Source organism: Dipteris shenzhenensis, chromosome 33 (genome assembly GCF_047967505.1).
Source record: "Dipteris shenzhenensis isolate YYH24624 ecotype China chromosome 33, Dip_SZ_1.0, whole genome shotgun sequence".
NCBI classification, from domain to species: Eukaryota; Viridiplantae; Streptophyta; class Polypodiopsida; order Gleicheniales; family Dipteridaceae; genus Dipteris; species Dipteris shenzhenensis.
In genome coordinates, this window is record NC_141628.1 from 28,318,877 (window position 1) to 28,342,721 (window position 23,845).

General features: G+C 45.6%; 1 protein-coding gene across 3 annotated transcripts in view; it reads left to right on the top strand.

Moving 5' to 3' along the window:
• Positions 1–23,845, top strand: part of LOC147879929 (RNI-like superfamily protein) — a 48,164-nt gene that overhangs the window by 12,039 nt on the left and 12,280 nt on the right. For 2 of the 3 annotated variants that reach the window (XM_087371751.1, XM_087371753.1), the window contains exons 3-4: positions 6,567–6,736; positions 18,862–18,935. In XM_087371751.1, the coding sequence (XP_087227877.1) occupies positions 6,567–6,736; positions 18,862–18,935 (244 nt within the window). Of the gene's footprint in view, positions 1–6,566; positions 6,737–18,861; positions 18,940–23,845 lie in introns of all 3 variants that reach the window. The other variant, XM_087371752.1, reaches the window with a different exon arrangement.

Consider the following 23,845-nt stretch of genomic DNA (forward strand, 5'->3'; position numbering starts at 1 on the left):
CCCCCAGTTGTAGTGGGGTTTTCTCCAGAGATCACTTGCAGTTCTCTTGTGCCTTTCTCTCCTTCTCAGTATGGTGTGTGTGTGAGGCGTGTTCTCTCTCTCTCTCTCTCTCTCTCTCTCTCTCTCTTTCTCTCTCTCTCTCTCTCTCTCTCTCTCATGGCCCAGCCTACCTTCCTCCTCTTCACATTCTCTCTAACCCCTACCCTCTCCTCCAAGTCCCCCTCAACCCCCTCAACTCCTTTAACATCCTTCAGGACTTGGTACTCTATAGTTGGAGCCATGACACCCTCTCCATACGCACGAAATTACCAACAAGAAGGCTCAAAACGGCCGATCCTCGGGCAACAGGATCAGATTTTTTATCTGCAGCAGGCAGTGAGAGAGCAACAATTGGAGCTAGCAGAAGTAAAGGCCCGACTTCACGTCTTGGAAGGGCCTGGTAAGCAGGTAGTAATTGATGAGGCTGTAAAATCTTGTAAGGATTCCCCCCCTACCCCGCAGCTAGTCTCTACAGTCAAAGATCTTGTTCACACTGAAGTACAAACTGCTAGGAAGGAAGTGTTTGTGGAAGTGGACAACAAAGCAAGTAAGTCTGATATCCAAGTAGAGATTAAAGAACATGAAGCTAGATGTGATAATGTGCTGAAGATTAGAATAGGGGGGCTCCCAAAAGATTGGTACAAAGAGGAGGATACATATAGTGAAATATTGACAAAGATCAAATCAAGTTTGCCCAACATCGAATGGGTGAATGATGATGAGTAGGATGATGACGACTCCAGGCCAGCTTCTATTTTACACTATAGAGGTCATGCAATCCTTACACTGAAGTCAAAAGATATGCGGATCAAGCTTCTTCGACAATCTTACAAGTTGAAGGGCACCAAAGTATGGATAGCAGAGGAGCTTACACAAACCCAACTCAAGATTAAGGCAACTGAATTAGCTAAAGTCAGGGCTGCCAGAAAGGATAAAAATGTGCAGTTTACCGTGAAGGGGTAGCACTAATCAGAGAGTTTAAATCAAAACGAAAAGACTCTCAGTCTTAAACTGATGTATGGCTGTTTACTCTCCATAGTATCATGTAGGTACTCTAAATAATTGGGATTGCTTTTTGCACTCCTTGGGAGCTTCCATGTGCCCTCCCTAAAGCAGATGTACTAGAGGGTTTCTTGCTGTCCCATAGACCTTTTGGTCTCTGGTGGACGTTAATAGACTTTCTTTCTTTCTTTCTTTCTCTCATCACACCACCGTACACTGAGACTTTCTTTCTTTCTTTCTTTCTCTCATCACACCACCGTACACTGAGCTTCATATGCCTCACTCACTACGGATCTCCATCGGACAGTTTCGGGTATCATCACACCGCCTCCGCATAGAGAGCGGCAGAGTAGAGGGGATTCCTAGGGAGCATCGCTTATGCATATTGTGCGACTGTCAGGAGGTTGAGTCGGAGGAGCATTTCATTTTCAGATGCCCAGTGTACTACGAGATCTGAGGTCGCTACCACTGCCTCTTTAGAGACGGCTCCGGGCTCCTTTCCAGATTCCTCGCCTACCCAGATCAGAGATGCCTCGCGGCCTTCATTCACGAGGGGTCCAACACAGAGTACTTACCCAGGCGACGGGGCTTGGCCACATCATCAGACACCTTTCAAAGAAGGATCACAAAGTTTTTCCCATCGAGTGACATTGATCGTCCAGTCTCTAGCCGCAGACGTGACAGAGACCTTGACCCGACGATGCAGCATGACACACGAGACATCAAGGAGACACACAGATCACTTTGGGGGACCTCCCTTCATTGTTTAGACCCGGGATACGTCCCACGGGAGTCACGGTGGCTCTGGTCTTGCATCGAACCTCGTCCAAGAGACTGAGACGCACAGCACCCCTTGACGGGCACCAGCGTCCCATCATCAGCTATGCACCAGCCAAGGCGACATAACATACGGAGGATTCCACTCCACTCTAGTCTTTTTCTTTTCATTGTTACACTCAGATGTATTTGATTATGTATGATCAGACTTAGGATTCGGCACGGGTGATGATGCTCGTTTCAGTAGCTCCACCCTTATTGTGATTTGTATCCGGTTTTCTACGTGCTTGTCTCTCAATCTTGAATCTACAAGTACAGTATGGGTGGTCGGATACAAGTGTCTCGGCCTTAATGGACCTATCGGTCTTCCGAAGACTCTAATAAAATTTCTTTTTTTCTTTCTCTCTCTCTTCCGTTCATTTGCGCTGCACTTCTCACAGATGTCTGGATATAGGGCAGCATACGGAGATGCCTCCCCCTCATCTCAAAGCTCTCTAGCAAAGTGTGAGGTCTTTGGGGGGAAACTACAGGTGCATGCAGGTATCACGCGAGGATGTGCTCTTGATCCAAGTCCAAAGGTATTCGGCGTGTGTGTCATGTTGCTCATCTCATTGAGAGACCATTGGTATAGTATTGTGACACCATCTGATCCTCGTACCCCTTTTGTCCTCCCACATGTGCCCATAGACTAGTGGTAGTGGACACTCTGGGCTTTGATTAGCTCTATTTAGAATGCAATGTATCATCCTGTGTATCACTACGAGAAATTTCATAGCTCTAACTATTATGGTTCCAAGTGGTACAGGTTAGGGTCTCGGTCTTGTGAGTCTCATAGACCTCGCATCCCTAATTGATTGTGTCAAGGGACCTCATAGGGTCGACCAGTCAAGAGCGTTCCTCATGCACCACTGTCCACTTTCCCCCATATGGGTGGCATCCCGCGGCTGTAGGAGGACTCGTCTCTCCTTTACCTGCAAAGGAGTAAGATCTTCATCCATGTGAACCTGTGGGTGATCTTGGAGATTGTGCGTTTGCGCAATGCTGCCAATCGAGCTTGGGTGTCTCTGAAGCGTATGACCAGGGGCTCAGATTTTGTGAGATCCCATCCAACTTTCCAGGGCCCCTCAATGCCATGCTTTGGTACCCGAAGGGTGGAGATCACAAAGGTGGTAGGATTTGAGACGGTAGAGAACATCGTGGACCTTGATGCTGAGTGTCTCACTGGTTCTCTGCTGCTTCTCAAATAGGATGGCTGAAGCGGTTGCCTTTGCAGGCTTGCATTTCACAACGTCCACCTCTTGGAGGCCTCCTCAATAACCAACTGCGTTGTGGCGATCTGCTCCTCTACAATAGGTCTGCTCCCTGCTACTGCAAGAGATCTAGGAAGGCCATAGGCTGCTGCGGTTGGGTATGCGTATAACATGGGGGTGGAGGGCAAAGTGTGAGCTGGAGGAAAACCATTCATAGTCAGGCACATCATGGGTATCTAAGGGGGATGAGACAGCGGGTGGGCAGGGGAGGGTGCAGCACAAGGGAGGGGGAGCAGCGGAGCAAGGGGGCGCGGGAGTGCGAGGCAAGGGCAGCGGGGCAAGGGGGCAGGGAGCAGTGGCCTTCCTCTGCTGCTGTGTATGTGGCGTGCTTCTTCTACTGAGCTGAAAGTTGTAGCTGGCCTGCTTTCATCGTTTGCCTAAGTAGGACTTGTTACATCTTCATTGGAGGGGACCAACCTGCAAAATGAGGGGACTACTTGCAACGGACGTCTGAGCTCGCTGTAAACCGATACTCATTTCTAGTGTTTTTTGTTGTGAGCTGCCTTGTTTATCAGGATACACACTTGCAAAGTTGTTGCTGTCTTTGATGCATCCAGACAATGCCGTGTCTCAAAATATGGTGTCTTACGAACATGCTTCTACACACATTCCGTCTCTCGTGTGGATCTATGACGGACTGCCACTTAAGATGTTGCTGCTGCAAGTGTAGCCTCTTGCGACTAGTTTGAACGGATTGGGGCTGAGGTAGAGCAATTTGCTGCCGTGTTCCTAGAAGCGATTTGAGCTTGTGACCCCATTTGATTGACTCTGCATATTTCATCAAACTCCAATTCCACATTAGGTATTTTCTCTTTGAGACTGTTGAAATTGTCTTCTATATGTCCTTCATTGTACCATCCATTTGACAGCCCCCCAACACACAAGGTCAAAGAATATAATGCTCCATGATTTTCTCATAAAGGTGGACATTATTAACCTTGTTGTCCACTTCTGCTGTCATTTTTTGATTCATTGACTTTCGAGGAGGAGGAACTGCACGAGCTTGAGCGGAACTGTAGGGGTTGAAGCAGAGAGGCTGTATGTTGTCAGGAGCAGAGTTGTATGGTGGGTTGGAGTGGAGCTGTATGGTGGGCTGGAGCAGATCTATATGACGGAGTATAGTGTTGGAGATATCATAGCCAAAGAGTGGGTTGATGTGATGTGTTGGTGTGTAGTACTAGGAGATCTAGTACTAGTCCTTGTGTGAGTGCCACGTGTCACTATGGGACGTGTCGTATATGCACTTGGTGCAAGTGTGAGTGTAGCCTATAAGGCTTGTACTTCACTTCTCTCATTTAGTGATGATGAATGAATGAAAGCCTTCATGGATGTCTATCATTTCTTCACTCCCTAGCCTATCTCTCTCTCTCTCTCTCTCTCCCTCACACCATGTTTCTAACATGGTAATTAGTGCAGGTCGATCTGCCATAACCATCCTGCCACGTCATCTTTGCCCTAATACTAACCCCAATTCTGCTCAAGCTCTTCCCTCTTGCTGCCGCCTCAGTTTTTCCCTCATTCTACCTCCTCCTTTTAGCCTCCTCTACCCGTTTAGGTCATCTGCTCAGCCGCCTCATTTCGCCTCTTTCTCTATAGCTAGTTGCACTCTTTTCTGCCTCTCCTTGCAGCCCCTTTGTGTTCATTTCTACAGCCAGCCGCCTCCATCTCTTGCTGGTCGGTACCCTGCAGCCACAGGCACCTGCGCACGAGCTGATTCAGAGCCTTTCCATCGCCGATTTTAGGGCTTCCAGGCTGCTGCAGCAGAGCCGACCACTTGTGGGCATTGGTTGCAGATTTTTGAGGCTTCTGGAGGCTTTTTACCTAGTTTGGATCTGCTCTTGCATTTTCGGTCATCTTAAGGTTGCTGCTGCAGAACCGCCTATAATAGAGGCATTTTGGAGGTGTTTCTGGCCTTTCAGCACATCATAATCATTCGATTCTCTGAGTGAAGGCTTACTGCAGCACCTCGGTGCACTTTGAATAGCCACCTTGGCCTTTTGGAGTTGTTTTGAGGTGTCTAGCGCACCTACAACAGATGTTTTTCATTGTGGTGGCCTGCTACATTATTTTGAATTGTTCTAGGGAGCCGCCTTCCACGTGGACAGCCTGTTTTTTCACTTCAGAGTCCAGACCTACTGCAGCACTCAGTTCTACATTTCAGGGCAGATACTTGCTGGTCTTTGATTCGGGTTCATTCACTTCTACATTTCGAGGCGTATTCTTGTTGCTTTTCCATTAGGGTTTGCATTTTTGAACCTCCAAGGTCATCTACTAGCAGCTGCACACGTTTATTCACACATTTCTCAAGCTGTTGATCCATTTCAGAGCCCTAGACCAGCCTCTTCATTTGCTGATTATCTATTTTAGCTTGCTGGCTTTGCTACCTCAGATTGATACTATGGCGCCTCATCCTTGTGGTGAAGACTCATCAGCACCACTCTCAACTAGGGATGAGAATGACAAAGCAATGGCGCTTATTGGTGTGAAGTTGGCTAACAAACTGTTTCATCAACTTGACCTCACTACTTCAGCCAAGGAGACCCAGGACGCTCGAGAATATTTATGCCATATCTACTAGACATGAGCAGCAAGCTTTATTAGCTATATTGCATGATCTATCCCTCTTTGAGGTGTTAGTTCTATGTGTCAGTGTGTTGAGTTAATAAAGGTTCTCAGCCTTGAGTTGTCCCTCTAAACTGAATGTATTTGGAGTCAATAAGAGGTACTCTGCCTTGGGTTGACCCCCAAAAATGATTGTATTGTCTTTTACTTTGGTATGATTGTATTAACCACCCAGTTCAGAGTAAGGGGGGGTGAGGGGTGATGTCTACTCTTGCCGGTCGCAAGCTAACTGAGAAGTCACGATCACACGAGAGGTGTTGGATAGTTGGACTTGCTCTTTGCAGTATTGCAGTGGAGGGGGAATTGGTCTACTCTTTGCATGTTGAGTCTCACATTCAGTGCTCTGAAGGGGGGTGTTGGAGGTATCATAGCCAAAGAGTGTTTTGATGTGACGTGATGTGTTGGTGTGTGGTACGAAGAGATCTAGTACTAGTCCTTGTGTGAGTCATGTGTGAGTGCCACGTGTCACTATGGGACTTATCCCACATGCACTTGGTGCAAGTGTGTGAGTGTGTAGCCTATAAGGCTTGTACTTCACTTCTCTCATTTAGTGATGATGAATGAATGAAAGCCTTCTTGGATGTCTACCATTTCTTCAATCCCTAATCTCTCTCTCTCTCACCATGTTTCTAACATAAAGCTGTATGGTAGGCTGGAGCGAAGGCTGTGAGAGCAGACTGAGAGAGGCGGAATTCAGAGAGAGAGAGAGAGAGAGATTTGAAACATTCTGAATGCTGCAGATTACGTTACAAAAAATCTAAATTTGTATGATTGGACATATTCTAGTCTTACAAAGGTATATTCTGAATGCTGCAGATTACATTATTGGCTATTGCACGCCGTAGGGGATTGCTAGGAGATGATGTCCTTCTTGCTCTTATTGAGGAGTCTTGGGAGGTCCTTGATGTTTCGGGGTCTGATGTGACAGACATTGGCATGCAGCGAGCATCAGAGAAGTGCCATCTTTTGAAAGCAGTTGATATTAGGTATGCAAAATTTATTGAGAAAGGAAGATATCTGATCCAGGGGATGGTTTTATCAACTTTTAATTGTTTCTGTGTCCTTATAGATGTATTTCCTGTATTAAGCAAGTGAGAGGGTCTCAAGCAAATATAAGCATTATTTGGCATGGGTTCATAGACTCGTCACATCATAGCTATATTTGATTCACAAACTTGGAGCTGACAATGTTTGCGTGTTTTTTTCCTGCTTGATGAATCAAGCTGGAAAAGAAATGTAGCTTGTCACTATGCTGCATAGTCAATCAAATTTTCGATGAGTAGGGGGATGTACTGGGTAGTTGCTGTAATTTGGTCTCAATTTTGAGTGAGCTGCCTTGAAAATAACCTCATGAGAAAGGATTGTCGGCAAGCTTAATCCTTGCAACAGGTCCAGGAACAAGGCGGGGAGAATAGCGGCAAGGTCGGCCACAAGGAGGGCTGGTTGGAGCCAGCCAACCAGGCCCGGGATGGAGCAGACCAAGGGGCTGGGCCCCTGCATGGAATGAAGGGCCAAAGGCCCAGCTTGAGAGAGCCCCACAGGTCGGTGGGGAGGCAGAGTACAAGTCAGCCAGGCAGGTAGGTGTCATGTGCACGGATTGGTATCCGGCGTGTACTGGGTACACAAGACTAGCTCAGGTAGCCTGGGGAGGCTTAGAGCTAGGCAGGCTTGATTCTCAGGTTGAGTGGCAAGGGTACGAACCAGTTAGAGGTCTTTGCTATTTTGGCACTTGGGGCCCGAGTCTATATAAGGGGCCCAGAGGTTCAGTTCTCAGGGAGCCGATGGGAGCTAGTTTCGTTCCCAGGTGCTAGGTCTGATCCTGGATTGAGTCGCGGACGTGCGCCTGCAACATAGCGTAGCCCAAGGCCTAGCAGCAGATCCGAGGCTTCAGAGCGCCACCTGGTGGTATGGGACACTAGGCTGGTTAGGGTCTGGTTGGGAGTTCGTGCCAATAGCTCAGCTCGTGGCTCAGAGGGGACATCTCCTAATTTGGGATCACATCCCGTAGATGTCATGGTTGGGTGGTGAGCAGCCTGCTTAGTTTCCTCACATTGTGTGTGTTCTTGTGTTTGCTTGCAGATCAGAGGTTTCAGGAGTGCTGGGACGTGTTAGTTGGTATCAGAGCCAACTCCTGAGGTAGGAACTTCTGTTGCTAAAATTTTGGACGATTCTTTCTCCAGGTATGCCCTAATTTCGAAATTCGTGCTCAAACCCTGTAAGTGTCTACTGGTTCATCGCTTAAGGGAAGTGGTATTAGATTGGGATAGAAGGAAGGAGAGAGAGAGAGAGTGTAGGGTGATTTCGTTGCAAGAAGTAACAGGTTGAGAGAGAGGGAGAGAGGTGTAGTTAGGAGGAAGTAGTGGGGTCCAGGTAGAGGTGTCAGAAGGGATTCAGGAGAGAGCATAGAGTTGGGGCAAACCAAAGGGGATCCCGCATGTCGGCTGGCTGCTCAGGGGTTGTGATGGCACGTAGAAGGGGAGCGTAGGAAGTTGCACAACAGGATAGGGCTAGATCGCAATCTAGGCCAGTTGCTTTTCGGGGGGGCTTGGAGGCTTAAAAAAGCGCTACCCCTCTGTTTTTGGAGGGTGAGCTTTTGGAAAAGCAGGGCTTTACTAAAAGCCTGCTCTCCCGCTATAAGTTCGGCCAAATTGCCTTCTCCCATAGCCTGCAGATTGCGCAGAATTTCAGCCCCTCTACACCTTCACGTCCGGGAGCTAGAACACTAGTACGGCCTGCTACAGTCTTTCGTACGGACAGCCAATCTAGCCTATCTTCTTTTCAGATCAGATTTCAGTCATGGCTGATTTTGTAGACCCTGAGATTGCGATGGGAGACCAGGATTTGAACTACCATGCGGAGGATGACCGGGATCTCTACGATGATCTGATTACGAAGAAAGCCTTCAGTGAATTCACCACTGCTCTTGATGGAAAGTTTGAGCAGGTTAACACGAATCAAACGGGGTTGACACAGCAACTCTAAGGGATTCAGTCTACACTCACTTTTGATTAGCACTGTTCAGGCGCTCACGCATGTGGATGCCATGGCTTCAGTGTTAGGTCCGAACATCACTCCAGATCCTTTTCTTGGAGACCAGAAGTCTCGTACCAAGGAGGTTGTTGACACTTGGTTGCACAAGTGGCAAGTACACTTCCAGTTTCACCCTTATCCAAATGACAAGAAAATACAGCTTGCAGCCGGGTTTATGTCAGGAAAGGCTTTATTGTGGTGGAAGGAACTCCAACCCAAGTCTGCAACATGGATAGAATTCGAAGGGGTCTTCAGGAAAGAGTTTCTGAAGGAGGAGGAAGATTACGATATCGTAGGCAAGCTCAAAGCCCTCGATGTGTCCAAGCTGAATTTGACTTTTGAGGTTTATCTCCAGAGGTTTCGGGATTTGCAGACCAGAGCTACAAAGATGGATCCAGTGACCTTGTTAGGTTTCTTTGTGGATGGTTTGCATGACTCCTACAAGTTACAGACGAAGAACAACAAGTGTACCACGTTGCAAGAGGCCATGAATTACGCGCGTATTTATGATGATACCATGGCCAGTGCAAAGGGAACCACAGTTGCCGACACGGGTGGGAAGAACAAGCGGAAGTTCTTCGAGTCTACCACTAGTACCGGGGAGACAAAGTCTATAGACAACGCCTCCAAGAAACATTTGACTTAGGCGAAGAATGGTCATGCCCGTTTCCTTCGTACCTTGAAGCTAAAGAAGGAAGGACGTTGCTTCTTCTGCGAGGAGCGGGGCCACACTAAGAATGATTGTCCTAAGCGCAAGAACCAGAAGCAAGCGTCGGGATCGAAGCTCTAGGCAGATCCGGGTACCAAAGCCAAGGGAGCTAATCAAGTTTCGATGACAGGTATTTCTGTAAATGTCATTGCGTGCCCACTTTCTTGTAATTGCACTTTTAATACTTCGTTATTTGGTTCCCATGATCTTTTCTGAGTTTATGAAGAAGTTAGGGACCAAAGAGTTCACATTCTCTTTGACTTGGGCAGCTCTCACAACTTTGTTAATTACAAACTTGTGCAGAAGATGGGGCTGTTCACAATACCTAGCGATCACACCTATGAGGTGCAGCTTCCAGCTGGGAAGCAGTTTTGGGATCGCAAGATTGAAGCGCTTTCTATCCGGATTCAAGAATACACAGCGGCTCTTACGTGCTATGTCATGCACTTGGAGCATGTGGACTTGTTAATCGGAATAGAATGGTTTAAAACCCATGATATTCGGATTGGATGGAAGGAACATACTCTTTCTTTTTTGGATAAGGACACCTAATTTTGTATTCAGTGTGATAATATTCCCTCTTCTCAGGGATCTATCGTATCTGCGATGCAGCTTCAAAATATATTAAACACTTCTCATTATGATGCCTATCAGTGTGTTTTGATTCTGCTTTCTTCATTTGCTGTCTCTGTTAATAACAAGAATGATTTAAGTGTGTTTGAACACCGTGAATTGAGAACGTTGTTAGACGATTTCATGGATGTATTCCCTGCTCAACTGCCGGAAGATTTACCTCCAGAACGGGCAGTAGATCATTGCATAGACTTAGTACTTGGGGCTCAACCTATTAGTGTTCCACCTTATAGGATGAGCCAGCTTGAGGAGGATGAGTTAGCTTCACAGCTATATGATTACTTGAATATGGGCTATATCCGCCCAAGTAAATCACCTTGGGGAGCACCTCTCCTCTTAAGAAAGAAAAAAGATTCGAAATGGAGAATGTGTATAGATTATAAACGATTGAATAAAGTGACAATTAAGAATCGATACCCTCTACCTCGTTCCGATGATCTAATAGACCGTTTGGCCGGAGCGAAGTATTTCACTAAGATTGATTTGCGTACGGGTTATCATCAAATCCGTATCTATGCTAAACACATAGATAGAACCGCATTCCGAACTAAGTATGGCCACTACGAGTTTCTTGTATTACCTTTTGGTTTAACCAATGCTCCTGCCACCTTCCAGCAAATGATGAACGATTTGTTCCGAGATTTTCTGGGCAAATTCGTTGTAGTGTTCTTAGATGACATCTTGGTATATAGCCGAACGCTAGAGGATCACATAGGACACCTCCGGATTGTCTTAGTTATTCTAAGACAGCATAAGCTCTATGCCAAGATGAGTAAATGTGACTTCTTTATGAAGGAGATCATTTACTTAGGACACAATATTTCTTCTGAAGGTATTAGCATTGATCTGGCTCGTATCCAAAAGGTTTAGAATGGCCTATCCCTCAGACTGTGAAACTTCTTCGTTCTTTCCTAGGATCTACGATATTTCTACGGAAGTCCGTGCGTGATTATTCACACATCACGGCACCTCTGACAAACATATTGAAAGGTCATGGACACAGGTCCACCCAACCGATCTCTTGGAATGACGCATTGAACAAGGCTTTTGAAACCTTGAAGTTAACTATCAAGGAAGCACCCGTTCTTGCATTACCCAATCCTACCCGGCCTTATGTTTTAGAGGCCGATGCGAGTGATTTTGCGATTGGGGCAGCTTTATTCCAAGAGGGCAGACCTGTAGCTTTTGAAAGTAAGAAGCTAGACGACACCCAATATCGTTGGCCCACACTAGAAAAAGAACTCTATGCAGTAGTGTGTGCCCTTAAGGTTTGGAGACACTACTTATATGGTTCGAAGTTTCTTGTATTGACCGACTGATGTTGTATTGACCGATCATCGGTCAATCAAGTATGTGTGTGATGGGTCTGACTTGAGGGGATGGAAAGCTAGATGGGCAGAATTAATGCAAGATTTTGATTTTGAAATACGTTATCGCAAGGGTTCGTTGAATAGTGTGGCGGATGCCTTAAGTCGAGTCAAGTTTGTAACTGCTATATCATTTACGGAAATATCCTCAGACCTATTTCAATCTTTGAGAGGGCTTTGCGCAACTGATAGTCATTTCAGTTCTTATTGGCAGAAAGTCCAGGATGGGAGCTCCATGGTTGACTAGGACTCAGGGATTGTGCCACCTACGGTACAGGCGGCGGGAGGTCAGTTGATGATTAGGAACGGCTTGCTGTTTCGGAATGGAAAGATTTGTGTGCCGGATGTTCTAGAACTTCGATCCAAGATTCTCTGGGAGTGTCATGATGCTCCTAGTGCTGGACATCCGGATATACATCGGACTCTGTCTCTTATGAAGCATACCTTATGTGGTAGGTTGCCGGGTTTGTCAGGTTACTAAGGCAGAACGCCTTAGAAGCGCAGGTTTATTACAGCCATTGCAGATTCCAGGTAATAAATGGGAAAGTATTTCCATGGATTTTATTACTGGTTTGCCTCGAACGCGCAAGGGTTATGACTCCATTTGGGTCATAGTCGACCGTCTGACAAAAATGGCTAGATTGTTACCTACTAGAACAACTATTTCAGCTGTTCAGTTGGCTCACGAGTTTGTGGACCACTTGTTTAAGCTGTATGGATTGCCCTCTGACATAGTCAGTGACAGGGACTCAAAGTTTACAGTAACTTTTGAACACTTGTTTTTGAGAAGTTAGAAACTACTCTTAAGTATGAGTTCCTCAGATCATGCACAATCCGATGGCAGTACAGAGAAGGTCAACCAATTGGTTGAAGATATGCTTCGAGCATATGTTTTTAAGAGACAGTCTTCATGCGAAGATTATCTACCTATGATAGAATTTACTTATAACAGTGCAAAGCATTCGAGTACTGGTTACAGTCCTTTTATGATTGTGTACGGGTTTCAACCTAAGTCACGAGTTATGGTTGGGTTAAAGGGAATCCAAAATGATGCTGCAAAGACCTTCTTGCAAGACATGCAGGAAATGTTACAGTTTGCCAAGGAGTCTATTAAAAGTGCCCAAGATCGGGACAGATTTTATGCTAATAGACATCGTTCACCTAGAGAGTTCTCTGAAGGAACGATGGTATATTTGCGAATTCCCAAGGAATTCAAGAGCCTAAGTACTGGTTTGGTTCCGAAGTTATCCCCCAGATACTATGGTCCGTTCAAGGTCATTAAAAGAATTGGACCAGTTGCATATCGACTAGAATTGCCTCCTGATGTTAAAGTACATCCAATCTTTCATGTCAGTAGATTGAAAGAAGTATTGGGTGCGGATGATCAACTTGTTTCTCCTCAAGAAATAATAGAAGTTACAGATTTGACTTTTATTCCACACGAACCTGAGTGTATTCTTGAATTTCGTGAAAGACAGATTACTATCACGGAATACAAGATCAAGTGGAAGGATCGTGTTGAGGAGGATGCGACATGGGAGACATTACAGAACCTCCAGAGGACATTCCCGGGTTTTTTAGCGAACTCAGGAGTGAGTTCTTAGAGGAGGGGAAGTATGTCATGTGCACGGATTGGTATCCGGCGTGTACTGGGTACACAAGACTAGCTCAGGTAGCTTGGGGAGGCTTAGAGCTAGGCAGGCTTGATTCTCGGGTTGAGTAGCAAGGGTATGAACCAGTTAGAGGTCTTCGCTATTTTTGGCCCAGAGGTTCAGTTCTCAGGGAGCCGATGGGAGCAAGTTTCGTTCTCAAGTGCTAGGTCTAATCTTGGATTGAGTCGCGGACGCGCGCTTGCAACATAGCGTAGTCCAAGGCCCAGCAGCATATCCCAGGCTTCACAGCGCCGCCTGGTGGTATGGGACACCAGGCTGGTTAGGATCTGGTTGGGAGTTCGTGCCAATAGCTCAGCTCATGGCTCGGAGGGGACATCTCCTGATTCGGGATCACATCCCGTAGATGTCATGGTTGGGTGGTGAGCAGCCTGCTCAGTTTCCTCACATTGTGTGTGTTCTTGTGTTTGCTTGCAGATCAAAGGTTTCAGGAGTGCTGGGACGTGTCAGTAGGCTACAGGGCCCAAAGGCGCCTTGAATAGAGAGCCCATGGGGGGGACTGTTGGGTCGGCCAGTAGACCCTCATGGGTCGGGTATTTGAGGCTGCAAGTCGGCCAGCAAGGGCCTGCTGGGTTGGTGCAAATAGGGGGCTACCAGCCCCTATAAAAAGGCCCCCTTGGGGCTTCATATCACATCCACCAGGGCAGCCTTCAAGGAGCAGACTTGGAGCAGAGGAGCAGCACATTTGGGCCCTACATCCAGGAGGACCAACGTAGGCTGTCCACTGCAGATGAAGCTTGAAGAAGGGCTGCACACTTGGCTGACACTCAAGGCAGCAAGGTGCAGAGGATCAGAAACAGAGACTAAGGTCTACATACGCTCATCAGGGAGCATGCGGACTTAGGGATCTAGGAGTGTCTCTGAAGTAATAGGACAGCATCTTTTGGTGAGGACAAAGGACCACGGTGTAGTGGGACTTTGGCCCTCTGTTGTATTGTGTCCATTGGATGGAAATATTTTGTTGGTCCTATCTCTCTTCTGAGCATTGTCTATTTGCTGTTCTGCACATCTATGTGAAGCACATTAAGTAAAGAAGTCTGTGATTCCACCCACACAACACACTATGTGAGTTCTTGGGCTGTTCTATCAGTCTTCCGCTGTGCGTACCCTCTGTTGGTTAAGACTATCACACCATATGAGGCATGGACAGCTCGTAAGCCGGTTGTCTCACAGGGGAGAGTGTTTGGATGCCTATCATATGCACATATTCCATCTTGGCTTTGACATAAGCTTGAGGACAAGGCTGTCAAATGCATTTTCACTGGATATAGCTCATAAAGCAAAGGGTACGGGTTATATCAGCCTAGCATAGGCAAGATTATTAGCAGAGATGTTGTCTTTGCTGATAAATGTGCCATGCCTTTGTTGGACTCTCAAAAAATCCAACTATCGTTGCTTCTAACGTATTTAATAAGCCTCTGTGGGCTCGTCAAGATCTGATGCAGACGGGCTATTTTGCCCTGAAATGTTTCAGCAGAAATGTTTCTGGACAGATGGTGTTTCTCTCCCCTGGGAACGGCTTCTGAAACGTTTGAGAAGGGGCCTGAAATGTTTCAGCCCTCCTTTCAGACTGGCAGTGTTTCAGGCTTCAACTTTTTTCATTTTAAATTTGTAGTATCTACTATGCACTATGTTAAGCTACAAGCAGACTATAGGCTTTTACCTGGAGCATTTTAAATGTCTGTGCGCTCATTTGTGTTGAATGTAATCTCAAAATCCTCTTTTCTAAACCCCCTTGCTGACATGGCATTTCCCGTTTCAGCCCTCCCAAAATCCTGAAACAAATCCGTTTCTATTTCCGTTTCCATTTCCTGTTTCCCATTTCCCTGTGTCCATTTCCTGTAACTCTGCCACAAATTGAATCTGATTTACAGCGTGATGTGTGTACCATTGATGAGTGCACCACGGATCAAGCAGTGATTGAAGAGATGGCTGTCGTAGGACATAAGAAAACAGTCCCTAGATGGCTGTTAGATACCTTAAAGGACAGCAAACAAGCTGAGCCTTTGTCAAGCTGCACGAGGGCCACCTTGTCACATGCAGGGACAGTTTCACTGTGTCACGACGATGCTTTTGAGAGCAAGGATTGGAATGGATGCTATGAAATCCGAGTTGGGTTAGATACATCTGAATGGCCCTAGGGATCTGTGTGACTTGCCTAAAGGCAAGCATGCCATAGGCACTAATTGGGTTTACAAACTCGGAAGGAAGATTGATGGCAATGCTGACTGCTATAAGCCCGCCTTGTTGCGAAAAGCTATGCTCAGCAATAGGACATTGACTTTGAGGAAACTTTTGCACCCACGAGCATTACGGCCATTGGATGCGTCATTGCCATAGCAACCCATCATCATTGGCGAGTGCATCAGCTTGACATGAAAACCACTTTCCTTCACGAATATTTGCAAGAGGACGTCTACTATCTAGACATTCAATTTGCTCACGTCAAGGGGTTATTGTCATGAGTCAGTCCAAGTAAATTGGACAGTTCTTATAGAGATTTTAGTTTGAGGACTGCAAACCAGTTTCTACACCTGTTGAGCCTGGTTTACGTTTCTCCATGGATGATGCTATTGAGCCATTTGATGCCACTCTCTGTCAACAGGCTGTTGGATGTTTGATATATCCGTGTCACGAAGCCAGATCTTTATTATGCCGTTTCTGAGTTGAGCAGATTCATGCATAGTCCAATACACAGCATTGGCAGGCCGGGAAGTGTGTCTTTTGATACTTGAATGGCACTCTATGGCCATGATTCTTTACTTATCCTGGATGCTTTCATAGATAGTGGCTGGGTTGGATGCTATGACACTAGAGTGTCACACGCAGCAACTGTTTTATGCTTGGAGCTTCATGCATTCTTGGTTCAGCAAAAAGCAGCCTAACAGTTGCTGCTTCTAGTGAAGCTGTAGATTTTACGGCCATGGTAGAATGTATCTAGCTACAGAAAATACTTGCAAATGTGGACATCTCCTACCACTTTTTAATGTGATCTAGTCACAGTGCTTTAGCCATTGCATGAAACCCAGTGTTCCATGCGTGCACTAAGCACATTAGGTTCATTATCACTATGTCAGAGAGAGACTGTCAGCAGGGGATATTTACTTGTCTTGTGTTTCAACACAAGGCAATGTGGTAGATGTTTTCACCAAGGCGCTTCCACAACCCTAGTTTGAAGCTTTTCGGCAAGCTTTACTCTTGACTCCATTTGTTATGTGATTCAGCCATCCGTGTACTTCATGGGTTGCTAAATCCTTTTGGATGAACATGTGCTGCATTAGTTCCATGGCATTTCTAGAGTACGTCACTCATACCATGGAGGGGGTTTGATAGGTTTTAGCCGCTAGTATGGCCTTGTAGGCTAGTTTGTGTGCTAATGTGCACTTTGTTCACTATTAGTTCATTAGCATACTGGCAACCTTACAATATAAAAATTTGCCCCATGGGTTGATTGGACTAGGGCTTTAAGGTTAGACCTAAAAGTGGTGTACTATCATTACACTTAACTTCTTCTTGCACACTTGAGTGCTGCTGCAATAGCACAGCTCGTTTTACAGCTTCTAGCTGCTATATTTCTACATGATTGCCTCCATACAAGCTATCATTTGTCTGAGGTATATTTGCTCGCAAATAGCACTTGTTGCTATGATTTGCAATAATTGGGGCTTTTCAAAAGTCAGGGTAAATTCATCCTTGGCATAACCTTAAATTTGGGGGTTTCACTGATTTGGACAAAATTGTTCATTATTGAAGCCTCTAACAGGAAGATTGAAGATGGCATAGCCCACAATTAGGGTATTTACTCCATTTGACTTTTTAAAGCCAATATTAAAAACTCCAAACCAGCGTTTTGAGAGTCATGGGTTGAATATCCTGCACAACTTTCCCATGGGCTACATCGAGATTATGCTCGAGGGCATTCTTGCCAAGGGCTTCTAAGAGCAAGGTTGTGCACACGTGTGCAACAGTTGTGCAGGGACCAGCTTCCAATGTGGGAGAATTCTACGTATTTATTTTTTGTGTGTAAAAGTCAAGAGGGTTGTTTGCCCTAGGTAGACCCCCTCAAATGATTTAATTTTTGTGTGGAAGCATTCATTCTATCTTGAGATACCCAGTGCCTTAGTTAGGACTCAAGGGGGGGTTTGGCATTTGTAATGTTCTCAGCTGTTGGTCTCAAGTTGATTGAGGGGATAGCTGTGGCACGGGAGGTGCGCACAACAAGACCGCCTTTTTGGAGTATTGCGGTGGAGTTGGCGATCGGTATTTTACCACGGGTCTCCCACTCTTCACTCCGAGGGGGATTTGTTGGGGTACAGACTTGCAATGTGAATAGGGTTCTAGCTAGTGTGTTAGAGTGAAAGGGGTTTTGGGTTTGTGACTTGTGTGACTCTCAACAAGGGTCAATTAATCTTTGAGATTAGATTTGATTTGTGTGACATCATCTATCATGTCAGTGAGATTCTCTCACTGACATTATCACTAATGTGTAGTGTGAGGAAGATAAGGCTGCCTCAATTTATAAAATAGGTCTTATACTTTGCCATCAACACCCGAGTACTTTGCCTCTCTACAAAAAAAATCAAAGGCTACATCTAATACTTCTATAAGGCTCTCATAGTTTAGTAGCCATTTCAACTTTAATTGAGAAAGCACAAGCATGTACATATAGGGTAGATCGGGGTTTTATTCTAGGTATTCTCGGCCCTCCATTGGTTGATTGTTAGAGAAAAGAAGATATATTTTATTGTTGTAGAATTTTGGCTTTGGAGGATGGACAAATCCCCACTTTGTTGGCGTTGTTTGCTACGGCAAAGAGTCGGTTATGGTCTTGCATGTTAATTTGGAGGATCCATGTAGGCTATTATAACGGGATATTTGAGGTTCTGTCATGTGTACAAAGGCAAATAGTGCCATTTGGAGTCATTAGCTGCTACTCCATAAGGATGAAGCAAATTATGTAATATACATTCTAGTGCTTCTTGGGGTGCCTTTTCTAGGAGCCACTCATCCAAATAACAGCTGACTTTCCACCCTCCTGGATTCTTGTAGTTGTTGCCTAGAATGCTGTGTTCTAAGCTGAATCAAAGATCAGAGGAGGTTCGTCGAAAATGGGGTCTAAAGTGCTCTATTCTAAACTCAGAGGATGTTCTTCCAACCACGGAGAGAGTGACTTCTAAGTTGCATGATAAATGCTTCTGCTATCTATCTTGGGTGCAATGGTGAATCCAGTTGATTTGAAGTGTTTACAAGGTTCATCGTGTTGATGGTGCAAGAATTAAGGGAAATTTAAGAAGTGCTTTGCTTGTATCTAGGCTGCATCCACTTTATTGGGTCCTATCTTGTCAAGTAGAAAATGGGGGTGTTTCTTTTCAGTTGTGTTCTGGTTGCTGTGTTGCAATCTTGTCTTGATGAAGGAGGCTGACTCTGTTCATGTGGAAACCATTGAATGACAATAATAATATATAGTAGCTTTTTCATGAATTGTCGCCGTTTTAGATGCTTCCAATTTTCTAAAATTATGATTGTGTTTCTTGACTTGTCCTATTTTTTTGATTACGGTCTTCGCATTTAGTCCTCCAAACGTTTTTGCTCACATTACTTTGAACTATATTTTAACTGCAATCTTATACGTCCATTGACTCATCAAATAGTTAATTTCATTCATTTCATGATACATTTGATATGTTCCAATCTTTTGCCAGCCGATGTAGCAGTCTAACAGCATGCGCAGTTCAAGCGTTGGTTCAGAATTGTTCTATGCTGCATACTTTGAGATGTGGGTAAGCATTTACACTTTATGTTGTCTAGCAATCTTCTATGTTTTTAAAATGTGTTTTAAGCTTGTGTTTTACAAAAAGAAATTTATTTTAAAAATTCAAGCATTTTATTTGCTTGAACCTGAGACCTTTCAAGAAAAGGGAGGTGCTTTTATAGGAATGTTGGATTTCAAAGATCTTATGTTTAAAAGTTTCATCTCGTAAGTCAGTGGACTTTCATTAATGTTTGCTAAATTCCATCTGATATCCTTACCAATTTTCAGGCCACTTTCTTTCACTTATCTACCTTGGGTTCAGTAGGTATGCTTGCTTGTAAATGGTGTTGTCTCTAGGTACTTTTCTTATTTGTGGGCATTGCGTGGTCAGTTGCTCTGGTTTAATCTATATGAAGCATCTACATGTCAACTCTGATAATTGAAAAAGGCAAATTTCTTTGACATGACCTTTTTATTAAAAAAAACCTCTATTGATGAGAGGGAGCCCCTTCATGATGATGTTACAAGGGTGCAAATGGGCTGCGTGCTGTAGTGCACAACTAAACACTTTGGACCTGGATTGAATACCTAGAAAAAGAGGTGTCCGAGCTCGCTTGTGGCATCATAGGAATGAATCCAAGTTCTGAGAGCTGCTTTACAACCAATGCATCCCCTTTGGGACTGGGTTGAAACATGATGTAGTTCATATTTGATCAACTCCTTAAGAAAGAGAGACTTTAAGTAGAAGACCTGCAATACATAATTATTAACATAACACTGACAAGGGAAGTCACCACCCAGACATTAGCTCTGTAATCAATGCACCCCTGTGTTGAGATATAGGGTGAATGACCCCACCTGTGAGCCCCCAAAGGAGGACAGCTGAGGGCTTGACACCTACATAGGAATGTGGGTAGATGAACCAATTGGGGGAAGGGATGAGGCTGCCATGTGGGTAGCAACATGGCTGCCTCATGGGGCGGCAGATGAGAGTCCTTTATGGTATTTTGGGGCAGCCCACTGGGCTGCCCAGGTCAGCATGGAGGGCTGACTGTCTTCCTGCATTTAGGGCAGACTGTGAGGCTGGAACAATCCCAGCCATGTGGCCATACATGAGGCTTTGGGGCTAGTGCAGGACCTGAAGAGAAGCAGCCTGTAATGGGAGGCCTGGGCCATTTATAGGCCTGGCCTCAGGTCGGCACCAGGCCTATAAATGGTTCAGCACCAAAAATTTCAGGGCAGAGGCTGCACACGGCCTGTCAAGGTCTTCAGCTGGGGCAGACCAAGTTGGGTGACAGACTGGTTGGTCAGTTTGTCACTGGGTCAGCCAGTTCCAGGCCTATATAAAGTGGCTCACTCAGAGCTGGATCTTGAGTCCCAAAGGGGAGCATGTTCATAAACTTACACAAAGGCATAGATGAAGAAGGTTCTTTTGGAAGGTACTTGGCTAACTCCAACGACAAGCGTCAGCAACTCAATTCTCCAGTGCATGTACTCAACTCAATATGTTTCATTAGAGATTTCAGTAGATTGCTTTGAGAATGGAAGTTGGAGGGTGAAAGCCTCCTGTACAGAGAGTGGGGGATCTCTCATTCTTAGGTTTTCGACGTCTGCTCTTCAGATTAGCAATTGTGAGGTGCCAACTCACAGAAGTTGAGAATTCACAAAAATTAGCAATTCGAAATTAGAAAACATTGAAGTTTCTTCAATCTTTACAAGAGGAAACACTTCCTGTAGAAAGAGAGAAGTATCATCCCACCACCCCCTTGCTCTACCTCCAATATCTCAATCTCAATCTCAATCTTAGTCGGAGGTAAAAGACGAATCTCAATTTGAATCTTGAAATGTGTGCCTCAAAACCTCAATCTCAATTTCGATCTTAATCACAATCTCGATGTCAATCTCAATCTCAGTCTAGCCGGCTTGTCTAGCCAGCCAGCATGAATCACAATCTCAAAAGATTTGTCACATGCACCCCCGCACTTGGGTGCAATGTGACACAGTGGCTGCATCGATAAGTGCGTAATTGTTCCCTAATAGGAGTTTTAAATAAGGTCTTGCTGTGATTACACGATTAGATTACCGTTGCATGTTACATTGGTATCAGAGCTTCGACCTTGACTACCACGACAAATAGATGTTAGCCACTATGCAGGCAAGTTTGGGCACCACAACAGTCACTGCCACATCTTTGTCATCAACAAAGGTAACACCACTTACCCGGTCCACACCAAATTTTGTTAAGTATGATGGTAAGTGTGACCATTCAGCTATTCTTCAGTTCAATCATTAGTTCGCAGCTCACTTTCCGGTAGCGCGGATTCAAGATGAGCAAGACAAAGTCCACCTAGCAGTCCCTCATCTTACAGGTGAGGCAGCTACCTGGTGGCAACATTGGGCTAGTAAGCATATGAACCCAACAACTTTGAAGATGAATTTTGTTTGAGCAACATTTATTACTGATCTCAAAGCCTGTTTTGTACTGCCTCATTATATGCTTAACTTGGAGGATGAGTTTTCTCGTCTCTTCCAAAGTGGTTTGCGTGTGTTGACTTAAAGTAACAAGTCATCACTCTGGCGTAGCAGTTAGGCGTGTCTGAGAGCGAAAAGATGAAGCAATTCATACGAGGATTGGACACTAACATCCGTTTTACCATCCGGAACTTTGACCCGCCTGATTACGAGCGGGCGTTGACTCTCGTCCAAAATCAAAGAAGTGATGTTGAACAGGGGAAAGCCAAAGCAGATCCAAAAGGATTTCAAAGCCCCACAGCAATTAAACAACACTGCGGGTAAGGATCAGAACGAGGACAACCAGTACCAAAAGAAAGACGGCCAAGCTTCTGGTTAAAAGGAGTCCAAGCCAAAGATGACTCCAAATGAGAAGGCTAAAGCGGGCATTATGGGAGGCTATCTACAACTCGACGAATAGAAGCGGTACCACCAAGAACATCGTTGCTTTCATTGCCACCACATCGTTGGGCACGACAAGAAGGATTGTCCTGAGTGGCTTGTAGAAAAGACTGCGAAAACTTCTACTTATTCCCTCGCCAATACATTGGCTCTTCCAGCCCTGTCACCAGTCTCAACTATGGGGTACGGCATGATCCTTGGGATTCAGTGGTTTCGTGAGCATGTACCGACGTCTGATTGGCGGCAAGACACCTTCACTATTGTGGAAGGTTTACATGAGCCCTCGGTGATACGCGGTGATCAGAGCATACCAGGGATTCTTGATTGAAGCCGTATTTTGGACCTCCTCTTTCCGAGATTTCTGATGAAGCCAAAGTTTTGCAGCTAGAGTAGATCCTTCTTCATAAATTGAAGCATGGGTCAGGACGCAGGATCCGGGAGTTTTACACCGAGTTTTGTGATCGAGCTACCCATGAAGCAGTGTGGTTGGACGCATACTTTTTCCAGGAGTTCCCACAAATTTTGGCGGACTACTTGAAAGCAATGAACCTATCGCCAAGTTGAGGAGGAGGAAATGTCACATGTACCCCTGTAGTTGGGTGCAATGTGACACACTGGCTACATCGACAAGTGTGTTATGGTTCCCTAATAGGAGATTTGTCGTGTGCTATGAGCCCTTGTCCAGGGATAGTCAGGCACAAGCTATGTAAGTCAGTCTCTCAGCCTTAGGTCAAGTTAGACAGATCAGTCCTTGTTCATTGGTACCCACTGGAGAACAGGAGGGTAGTGTTTTCGTCTTAGAGATAGATTTAGGTCCAGCCTAGAATAGGAGCCCTTTTGGGCCCCCTTAAGGCTGGAACAAGTGAAGGGAAATGGCACTGCCTTTATAGGCTACCCTGCACCCCTCCCTAGGCCACCTTTTATGGGCCCAAGGGACCAGCCAACCAGCCCCAAATCAGCCGACTAAAAGGTCGGCCCTTTTGGGCAGGTTGGCTCAGCCCTTCCAGCCCTATAAATAGGGGGCCTCCAGGCCCTCATTTCTCATCCAGCTTCCCAAGCCTTCAGCACTCCAATAGCTCCCATCCAGCCTCTTGTGTACAGCCCTAAACACCTCTAGAGTTGGCCCTGATCAGCCTTAGCTTTTGGCCTTCAGTTCAGCCTGTTTAGAAGGTGTATACGCAGCACCACGGTTGAGGATTTGGACCAGCAAACAGAGTAAGGTTAGGGTACTGTTTCAGCAGCTCTTTACAGATTTCTTTACAATTTTGCACAGTTCACTTATCAGCTCTATATTTCACATATCTACACCGGGTTAGATCATATGGGGACTGCACATCAGGGAGACAGAGGTTGCCATGGTTGGCTCTCGATTCCTCTATGAGGTTGGCAGCAGAGGGAGACGAGCGATGCTGGTATGCATGGACTCACAAATGGTTTGTGAGACTAGGGTTTCACATCGATAGGATACCTCCTTTTCAGTACAGTTTAGATGCCCCTTCGGTACTCCCATTTACCATCCCAATCGGGCCACACACCAACCAGGTCATTTGAGAGGATCTCCTACAGCTACACACCTTTAGGACCTGGTTGGAGCCGAGGGAGCTTCCAGTGAAGCTGAGTTTCTATAGAGATTACTGTCTTCGTATTTTGGAGGGATTCATCACACCACCGGGGTACACTGAGCTTCATATGCCTCACTCACTACGGATCTCCATCGGACAGTTTCGGGTATCATCACACCGCCTCCATATAGAGAGCGGCAGAGTAGAGGGGAATCCTTGGGAGCATCGCTTATGCATATTGTGCGACTGCCTCTTCAGAGATGGCTCTGGGCTCCTTTCCAGATTGCTTGCGTACCTAGATTAGAGATGCCTCGCGGCCTTCATTCATGAGGGAGTCCGACACAGATAGTACTTACTCAAGCAACGGGGTTTGGCCACATCATCAGACACCTCTCAAAGCAGGATCACTGAGTTCTTCCCATCGAGTGTTATTGATCATTCAGTCTCTAGCCGCAGACG